The sequence below is a fragment of the Lolium perenne genome, chromosome 2 (assembly GCF_019359855.2).
Source record: "Lolium perenne isolate Kyuss_39 chromosome 2, Kyuss_2.0, whole genome shotgun sequence".
Taxonomy (NCBI): domain Eukaryota; kingdom Viridiplantae; phylum Streptophyta; class Magnoliopsida; order Poales; family Poaceae; genus Lolium; species Lolium perenne.
The window spans coordinates 15,291,340-15,301,513 of record NC_067245.2 but is presented as its reverse complement, the minus strand read 5'-3'; the positions used below and the strand labels follow the sequence as shown (position 1 = coordinate 15,301,513).

General features: G+C 47.8%; 2 protein-coding genes across 2 annotated transcripts; one reads left to right on the top strand and one right to left on the bottom strand.

Moving 5' to 3' along the window:
- Nucleotides 1-1,859: 1,859 nt before the first annotated feature.
- On the top strand, nucleotides 1,860-2,366 carry LOC127331276 (ent-isokaurene C2/C3-hydroxylase-like). The gene has a single exon (XM_051357384.2). The coding sequence runs from the start codon at nucleotides 1,890-1,892 to the stop codon at nucleotides 2,364-2,366; it is 477 nt and encodes a 158-aa protein (XP_051213344.2). The 5' UTR covers nucleotides 1,860-1,889.
- A 1,252-nt stretch (nucleotides 2,367-3,618) lies between these two features.
- On the bottom strand, nucleotides 3,619-10,091 carry LOC127328227 (acyl-CoA--sterol O-acyltransferase 1-like). The gene is made up of 2 exons (XM_071825246.1): nucleotides 9,825-10,091; nucleotides 3,619-5,062 (listed from the first exon to the last, which is right to left on the bottom strand). The coding sequence occupies exons 1-2, from the start codon at nucleotides 10,089-10,091 to the stop codon at nucleotides 3,908-3,910; spliced, it is 1,422 nt and encodes a 473-aa protein (XP_071681347.1). The 3' UTR covers nucleotides 3,619-3,907.
- Between the last annotated feature and the right edge of the window lie 83 nt (nucleotides 10,092-10,174).

The window sequence follows — 10,174 nt, the reverse complement described above, 5'->3', positions numbered from 1 at the left end:
TATCATTAGTTGTTTTTTGTTGCTGCTTGCAATGGAATCAGTACTGCTTCTGGTAGTCATTCTCTCAATAATCGGTTGTTATTTTCTTAAAGAATGTTCACAAAAGAATGTTTACTATGCAGTTCTTTGTTTTGATGTATAGTTTGGTAGCATTCCCTGAAGGCAATTATTTGTGCAGTGTGTCTGACAGGTTTTGCTCGTTTTGTGAATGACAGATGAATTTCGCGTAGTAATATATAGTTCTTTACTGAATCTTTTTCTTATAGTTTGCAATGGACTCCGTACTGCGCTGCCAGATGCATCCTAATGAAAATCGTGATTTGGCTTCCGGTAGAGATGCGCGTTACCGTGAAAGAAAGAGAGGAGGAGAAAATCCATTTAGTACTTCCCTGTTTGCTGGAGCCAACAGACGTGTTGGTACGCGCGGGGCGAACAGACGAGTCGGGAGAGGTCGTCGCTTCGGCCTTCGGGTCGCGTCGTCGATTATTGATTTCGGCACGCATCTGCGCCTGGTGGGTACAGCAGCCAGCGCACGTGATCTCGCAGAACGAATCAGGTGGATCGCGGACGTGACGCGGTGGCAACTGGGAACACCTGATCGATCGCGAGCCGCCGCGCGCGGTGGCGATGGACATCATCCCGACGGACCTCGTGGTGGACATCCTGCAGCGGCTTCCATGGACCTCGCGCCGGCGGATGCGCCTCGTGCGCCTCCCATGAGCCTTTACATATTGCATGACACCACCAACAAGGCCATGGACAAACCGCGCTTCTACTTTTTTGAAAAGGAACTGGGAGCAAGCGAAAATACCACATGGTAGACTGGGTGATCGTGTGTAGACCTAAGGGGTTCGGCGGCCTGGGGATCCTGAACACCAAATCCATGAATATAGTGCTCAAGCTCAAGTGGATTTAGAAACTTTACCAAAATGCAGAATGACTATGGGCTGACCTCCTTCGTGCTAAGTACCTGCGTGTCGAGACTTCTTCTCTAGTGTGGTGCCGGCACGTGGCTCCCAATTCCGGAATGCCATCTAGCATTCATTGTGTGGGAGAGAGACACGCTCCGCTGTTGCATATGGACAAGTATGTCCTTAGGCTTTACTCATAATATTCATGGCGAAGTTTCTTCTTCGTTAAATTGTTATATGGTTGGAATTGAAAAATGATACATGTAGTAATTTGCTATAATGTCTTGGATAATGTGATACTTGGCAATTGTTGTGCTCATGTTTAAGCTCTTGCATCATATACTTTGCACCTATTAATGAAGAAATACATAGAGCACGCTAAAATTTGGTTTGCATATTTGGTCTCTCTAAGGTCTAGATAATTTCTAGTATTGAGTTTGAACAACAAGGAAGACGGTGTAGAGTCTTATAATGTTTACAATATGTCTTTTATGTGAGTTTTGCTGCACCGCTTCATCCTTGTGTTTGTTTCAAATAGCCTTGCTAGCCTAAACCTTGTATCGAGAGGGAATACTTCTCATGCATCCAAAATACTTGAGCCAACCACTATGCCATTTGTGTCCACCATACCTACCTACTACATGGTATTTCTCCGCCATTTCAAAGTAAATTGCTTGAGTGCTACCTTTAAAATGTGAAGGACGAGGAGAAAGAGGACCTACTAGACGTTCTCCTCAGGATACACAAGGAAGGTAGCCACGACGTGCCTTTTACCATGGGATCCATCAAATCTCTTATCGTCGTAAGTATACCATACCAATAACTTTTACAGCACACACACACGTGGATATATGTTTTTTTGATATATGTCCCTTTGTTTTTCTTTCATCTTCCTAATTTTTTGTTTGTTTGAGTCTGCCTTTGTGTAGGACCTGTTTAGTGCTGAGCGAGACATCCGCGACAACGCTCCAATGGGCCATGTCGGAGCTCATGAGGAACCCCAACGTGATGAGGAAAGCACAAGCCGAAGTACGAGAAAATATCAAAGGTAAGCCAAACGTCACCGAGGATGACTTGGCAGACCTCAAGTACTTGAGACTCGTCATCAAGGAGACACTTAGGTTGCATCCGTCTGTGCCCTTGCTTCTCCCGCGCGAGTCCACCGAGACATCCAAAGTCCTAGGGTATGATGTTCCCAAAGGAACCACTGTATTCGTGAACACATGGGCAATCTGTAGAGACCCCAAGTATTGGGACGCCGCCGAGGAGTTCAAGCCAGAGCGGTTTGAGTCCGGCTCCGTCGATTTCAAGGGAACCAACTTCGAGTACACACCTTTCGGGGCAGGCCGAAGGATATGTCCTGGAATGTTATTTGCCCAGCCTATCATGGAGCTCGCCCTCGCGGCTCTTCTCTACCACTTCGACCGGGAGCTTCCCCATGGGGTTAAGCCGTAAGAGCTTGACATGACAGAGCAAATGGGCCTCGCCGTCGGTCGGAAGAATGACCTATATCTGTTTGCCAAGACCAAGGTTCCACTTGATGGCGCAATTTAGCGACTTCAAACATCACTCAATGGTTCTGACCAAGGTCGGAAGATGGGCCAGATCAAAGGGGTCACAGTTGTGCATATATATGGCAGTTATAAAACTCAATGATACATTTGTCATTGGAAATAACTAGTTCTAGTTTCTTAAAGGCTAATTTTATTTGTTTATTTAAAGACTACTTTAGTTTGGCAACAATTTGTGGATTTGTATCAACTTATATAACTCAATAAAATACTACTATTTTATTTTCATGTGCCATGACATCTATATCTATATCTATACCTACTAATAAAGGAAGTAAGGTTTCTTCCTAATTTTTTCATCCGTTTTATTAGTACCCTTATTAGTCAGTCAAAATTACTTATACTGCCACCGCTTATACAACTGCTTTATGTTCTGCAAGGCCGAGACGTCCTCGTTCGCGCCCTTATGGCAACACAGTTGTGGCGGGGGTGGAGTTCCTGTTGCAAAGCCAGGCGCCACCACGGTGTTGGGCACTCCATCTCCTACCTTAGACGCTGCAAGGACATCATCATTATAAGTGTGACGCTACAATTGTACATATGTTTTGCTACAGTTGTGTTCAGTTTTTGCTAATGTAAGTATAAATTATTTGCTATGATGTCTCTGGCGGATATCTCCGGCAAAAATGGTTTTGCTACAATTGTTTTATGTTTTTGCTATAATAGTACAAAATTCTTGTTACGAGGTTTCCGGTGAGAGTCTCCGGTGAAATCAGTTTTGCTACAACTATTCTATGTTTTTTGCTACAGTTGTACAAAATAGTTGCTATGAGGTCTCTAGTGAGAGCCTCCAGCCAGGTCTCTCGGGATGTGTCCGATGATGTCCCTGATGCGCTCGGTTTTACTACAATAACACAATTTTTTGCTATGAGATATCCGGCGAGGTCTCCGGCACGGCGTCTATTTCTTTTATTTTACGGACGAACCTTTTTTTTTTTGCTATATAGAAACAAAAGTGGGAGTTTTTTTTTACTGCGAGTAGAAGCGAAAGCATCATTTGAGGCAAAAGTGGACAGAGTAGTAAATCCGACGGCCCAAAACAATTCGATTGGACGGGTGTGAACCAACAGCGGCGCCAGGAAATTGCTGTGGGTATTCCCACCAGCCAAAAAAAATTCTCAAAGCAAACAAAAACAGGAGCAAACACTGTGAACCCGGAGCTAGGGAATCTAATTCCCAAGTGAGGCTCAGCAACATTCTTTAATTTATGGCGTGATAATCACCCTACACAATGGCAACGGGAACAATGAGGATCGTACAAAGGGTACAAATTGGCACATGGCATAGCGTAACTTCTAACGGACATGCCAACATGCTCCTTAATTTTGATTTTGTCCACTAACCTTTTCAGAGTTAATTAGATTTGATGTGTCAAGTGCCAACAGGGTAGTACACCTTTCACTAGGTTGTACTTTTCCTTAGCTACTAATTAAGTTGACCGTACCATGGTATCTTCCCGCCGGCGTCCTGGAAGAAGGCGGCCACCGCAGCCCACTCCTGCAGCAGCTTCTCCTCAACTCCGTCCTTGCAAAGCGCCGGGAAGAAGAGCCAGAACGACGTGGCCGTGACGAAGAGCCCTACCAGCACCGTCGCCACGGGCCGCGGCGGCGCCGGCCACCCACGCGCCGCCCACCGCCGCGCGCACCACCCCTCGAGAACGCAGCAAACGCCGTGGAGCAGGAAGAAGGCAGCCATCATGCCGTCGGACCGCCACTGCAGGCTGAGGTAGTACACCATGGCCTCGTGCATGAGCGCGGATACGGCGAAGGTGGCCAGGACGGCGGCGGGGACCCCGGCGAGCGCGCGGACGGGGTCGTAGACGGACGGCCGGAGGATGGCAGAAACCATGAGGTTCCACCGGCGGCCCCAGAAGTCCCGCAGCGAGGACGCCAGGTACGGCCGGTCGAACTGCGGCTCCGCCTCCATGCCGAGCGCGGCGGCGGCGGCCGCGATGCAGGGGAGGAGGAGGTCCAGGAAGCAGTAGGTGTGGACGCCGTACAGGGCTAGGCGCGCGTAGAGGTGCAGGCGGTGGTTGAGCTGGTACAGCCGGACCACGGCGGCTACGACGGCCACCTTCACCGCGCAAGAAACGAGGGACACCGGCTTGGCCTTGTTGGATGATGCTGGGGCGAGCTTGACGGGGAGCAAGGCGGTGAAGAGGAACGGCAGCACGGGAAGGGCGGGGTCGAGCGGGCCGCGGCCGACGGCGAGGAGGGCGAGCTTGAAGGTGCCTAGCCAGGCCAGGAAGAAGGCGGCGAGGCCCCGGACGATGGCGGAGGAGGGGAAGGCCAGGGGCGCGGCGACGAGGAGCGGGAACAGCGGGAGGAGGGCGATGAGGCGCGGGAGTCCAGGGCGGAGGAGCGACGACGACGGCCACGCGTATAGCGCGGCGGCCGTGACCGCGCGCAGTAATTGTTTCCTTTGGGAATGCAAAAGACGTCGCGGAGAATCACGCGAGCCACGACATGCCGAAAAGTCAGTCCACTCCCCAAAACAAGTCCACCCGGCCGCTCGTTGCCAAATCAAGGATTGACTCTTTTTTTCTTTCTTTCTTTTTGCTCCCGGGAAAGCAAGGATTGACTGATTGAGTACAACTTTTTCGTATCGGTCCAGCAAAACAAATTATACGGAAGCATCAGATTGCGTACGCGCACGTCCGTACCGTACGTAAGCGATCGCTCCCTCCCACGAACCAGTCTGCCAAACCAAAAACCAAACCAAGATCGGATCGCATTCCATCCAATCTTCCTCGTTCCTTGGCTTTTAGTATTTCCTCGCCACCGACTGGCCAACCCCGGCCCACGACTCTTTCGCATTGATTCTTCACAAAACACGCAGCGCGCGTCTCAAAAGTAGGCAAGCACGCGCGGCTCCTTCCTCCTCTCCGCTGGAATAGCCAGCCGGAGATGGAGAGGAGAAGGCGTCGGAGTACATAGCAGTAGTACTAGGATTAGGTTATGGTCCTTAGTGGCATATGGCGTGCATGCCAGATAGAGGTGGCGGATCCCATCGGCTGGATCCGGCACTACATCGTCTTCTTTCTCGACCTCACTGAGCTCCGGCGGTCGGAGCCAAAGGTGTGGCGGCGGAGGGAGATGAAGATCTCCGTAAATAAAGCCATTTCTCTCGGATCAGGTAGTTGGCGATGCAGCGGTGGCCTCCTCCTCTCTGTTCATCATGGTGGTGAGAGAGAAGAGGGTTGGCTACTTGCTGCTCGTGGTTGGCTCCCGCATTTGCAGCATGGAAGCTCGCCGACTTCTACTCGGAGGTACTTCACGGCGCCGTTGTCGCCGTATCATATGGCTGAAAGGAAGCCCCTCCATCGGAGGATTATCACCGCGCCATTGTCGCCGTATTTCACGGCTGAAAGGCGGCCCCTCCACCCTCGTGTGACGGCGACATGCTGTCCTCAAGGCAGCAAAGAACCCCGTCAAGCGTTCGTGCCGACTCGGAGGCTCTCCGGTTCGTCGGAGTTGGCTCCCACCTCCGTGACCCAAGTGGTCCCGTCCCCGGCGGCGTAGAGGTTGACTCCGGCGAGCTTCGTCGCGGTGAAGAAGGAGCTGGACCTGATCGCTTTTCCTTGTTTTATTCTAGGGTCCTCAGTGCAAGTTGTAAGGGCCAGCTTGTAATTTGCTTGCTTCCTTTAGGCCTTATCTGTAAAATGTACTCCACCGCTGAAGAAATGAAGCCGTAGGTCCTTCGGGACCTTTCCTGTTAAAAAAAAACTTTTGATTTGGATCACGTCACGGCCCACATTTTCTTCGGACAGTGGTTGATTTTAAATTGCTCTTGTGGCTTTACAATATTAATTACGACAGTTTGCTGTTTCCGCTTGTTTACGTAGCTCTGCATGCTTTGGAATTCTGTTTCCCGCTCGTGTTGCAGCGTACACAAATGCTCACATATACTACGTAGCTCTACACGCCTAGATTCCATGTATGTATGCTTGTATTTTTCTTCTCCACAAATTGCACACCCAATTTCAATTTTGAAGTGCAATTTCAATTCCAAAATACCTGCCACTATGTACTTGCTCTTCTTCGCAACCGGTGGACTCGCCATCCCGAACTTGTAGCCTCGACTGGCGCGGTCTCGTCTTGTCGGTCGGCGGTCGTGGCTCTCTGCCCATTGGCTACTGTGGTGCCTACACGCCTCCGCTACATGCACAATCTCAACTTCATAATCACAAGGTTTCCGACATTTCAGAAATTAGGCACGTGCCAGATGTCTCGATCATATATACTTTTTTTTTTTGTTAAGTTTCATGCTTTGAAGAACTGTCGAGGACATCTACCTCGACAAGTTCGTGCTCCTTCTACTACCACAAATTAGTGGTACAATGCAATCTTAATTATCAGCTACTTTTACAATTGTGTTAAGATTTACACATGTTTTTCCTTTATTCAAGTGTAGTGGGTCTTGTTTCGACTTTGAGGGTACTAATTTTTGTTGCCAATGGGTCCACACGTAGCAATAGTCCATGTTAGTAGGTTTTAAGTATTTTGTGTTTTTTCATGTTCCTCAAAGTTGTATTTTGTTCATCAAGAAATTTGAATATTTTGTGTACTGTTTACCCTATGATGTCTATGCATTTGTGTGTTAAAAGAATTTCCCCAAAAATGTTCGCTCGACAAACCAAAACTCCCGAGTCCGCCACTGCCCGTGAGTGGGGAGCAAGGTTGGAAAAAGCACTAGGCGTAAGCAAGGTGGTTGGCATCCGCCTAGTGGCGCCTATAGGCAGTGCTTAAGCGTTTGTAGGTGCGACCTAGACAGACATATACATTCTTTATTCTGATATCCTAATAAATTTTAAGTCCGGGAAACCCTTCGAACGAGCTTTTGAATGCCTCTAAGATTTCACAAGTTAAGGTTCGAAAAAAAAACATTAATGGAGAATCTCCAGGTACCTGGAACTCCTAGGAAACCATCGCAATGACGAGACGACACATAAAATTATAGTTAAAACCTATCATTTCAAGCATAAAAATGAAAACAAGGGGCCACAAAATAGTGCCACACATAGGCATCTAAAATGAGCGGGAAAAAGTCAAAATGACTTGTGCCTTTTATCTATGTCGACCATGATTGTTTTACTCTTATCTAGCTGGAAACTGGACTTGGAAAACATGATTGTGAGAAACCATGCACATGATATAGCCATTATGCTATGACTAGTCGTGTGTTTCTTCCTATGGAACCCATGCACGACGTGGTCTGACCATAGCTAGTAACATGCATATGTATACTAGCACTAGTCACCATACCAAGCCAACAATGCCAAAGCATCTATCTATTCATTCTATTCAAGGAGGAAACTTTTGATTTAAAATGCAACCCTAGTTGCAAGCTTTTCAAAAAAGGAATTTTCAAAAAGTTTCACATGTATGGCAAGTTTTAAAATATTCTTTTTCATAAGCACGCCAAACAATTGGCACCAACGAGTCTCCAGCCACGTCGTCACACCCAACAACGACCCAACGTGAATCAAGTCTACTTCAACTCATGCGTACAATGCGCCAACACCCCCTCCCATTAATATTGTCCTAGCAACTTTCAAGGCTAATCCACTCCGTCGTCACGTCTATTTTGACGAAGCAATACCAACCCTTGATGGGTGCCGACGGGGCGAACAAAATCCATGCATCAATGTTTTTTTTATTTTACTTGTAGGAACATCTACTTTAGAAAAAAATAGTCTCTCTGATCCATAACATATTATGGATTAGAGGGAGTAGTAATTTATAGCATACAACAACAAGATCAAAGCATTATTCCAAAGCAAGTTTGGGTAGACTAGATATGAAACTTGACCCAAACAAAATGAAACCAAAACAATGAGAGATAAAAAACACAGGTAAACTAAGATTTCGACATATGGATTACTGATTTACATGCGGTCCTATCGATCTAAAAACTTTAGGACATTCTTATTCATGAAGTCTATTTTTACCGCCCCGCCCATGTAAACTTTGGCAGTGCTCTACCCCTTCTTGTATCTTCCATACTCGTTAGAATTCCTTAGTCGGTGTAAGATTAGCTTATCTTCGACTAGTGCCACCCCTAGCCTACCCCATATTACATCATTCCTAATCCGATCCTTTCATGTATGGCTACACATCCACTATAGCATGTGCATCTATGCAACACTCATTTGCTGGATGTGTTGTGTTTTAGTGGGCTAAGATTGTGCTCCTCATAGCATTGCTTGTTTGATTGTCAACCTAACAAAACTTATTTTTTACCTTTTGTGGAACCTTCTTGTCACATAGGATGCTAGATGCTTATCGCCTCTTCATCCATCCCATCTTGATCATGTGGCAAACATCATCATCGATATCACCAATGCTTTGCAACATTGATCCTTGGAATATGTCCCTCTTAGGCACTATTTGTCCATGTAAACTAACATCTCCATATTCCACTATCTTAACACCACTAAAAATCACATCGCAAGTACTTGGTCTTGGTCGTACTAAATATAAACCCTTTGATTCCAAAGTATGCCTCCATATAGTTCGAACTACCTATTTACTCCAACTCTAGTATGATCCACTATTACCAAATCATCATCAAAGAGCATACACCAAGTATATCGTTGGTTGCCTCATTCATCATTAAGAAAAACATGTATGGGCTCATGGCTGATCCTTGATATATATATAGTCATATCGTATAATTAGAAAGGTACCACTCTCACTATCACATGTGCGAACACTTGTCACAACGTTATCGCACATATCTCTTATGACAGTAATATACTTTGTAGATTGTAGGAATGTGTTATCTTCAAAACAAAAGGTCGTAGCCCTACCTAAAAAACAACTATATACCAGGAGACGAAAAACAACAAGCATACAAGAATGAAAAGAAACACAGCTTGAGTTTCGTGTCCGTTGTCTAACCTTGCGATCTGACTGAAGAGGCACCGAAGTTGGTGAAGAGGACCACCATTGAGAACTCCTGAGGCCACGCAAAAACCCAAGAACCATCCACTTCTACCTCCACAGAAAGCTCCTTGCTTTCACGTCCCGGATCGAAAGACGCCAGACCTATCTGAGGTAGACCGCTCTCCCTGAGCACGCATGGATATCGGAAGTCACTGTCAGGGAGAAGGACTACAAGCACTCTCCTCGCCGGCGCCGCCACCCGCGAACATCACCGCCACATGCAACACACACCACAACACACGAAACCAAGCTGCCAGGAGCAGGCGCAGACACCGCCTACCAATCGCCGGCGAGCTCATCCACCCATATCATCTATCTCCGAACGGTGCCCCCATCGAGGGAACGCCACCAGAGCTCCGCCGCCGTCCAAACCGAAGTTTAATTTGGGCTTTTACCCGATATAGGAAGAGCAGGGAGGGAGGGGATACAACCTCGATGTCACCTTCAAGAAGGAGCACGGTGCCGTCGCCAGCGTCGTCGACCTCGTGGCCGCCATCGTCAGCCAAGGGTTTCCCCCGGTTTAGAGCCCACTGCCGAACAACCTCACCAAACCACCAGAGGGAGTCTAGGGCCAGGGAGGTGGGAGGAGCACCACAGGGAGGAACAACACCCGTCCAGATCTGATGCCGAAGGCCCGACGAGGCGACCTCCGCACCAGGCATGCACCCGCCGCCCCTTCACCGTCCACACGGCCGAAGAGCGTAGACCGCAGCACTGGCGGCGCGCGATTTAGGGTTCCCCCTCG

Excerpts from the sequence above, each read along its gene's own strand:
- LOC127328227 (XM_071825246.1), bottom strand. The coding sequence starts at position 10,091 with ATGCCTGGTGCGGAGGTCGCCTCGTCGGGCCTTCGGCATCAGATCTGG. Across the intron at positions 5,063-9,824 it reads CCCTGCTCTTCCTATATCGG|TCAATCCTTGCTTTCCCGGG; the intron begins GTAAAAGCCCAA and ends GTACTCAATCAG.
- LOC127331276 (XM_051357384.2), top strand. The coding sequence starts at position 1,890 with ATGTCGGAGCTCATGAGGAACCCCAACGTGATGAGGAAAGCACAAGCC.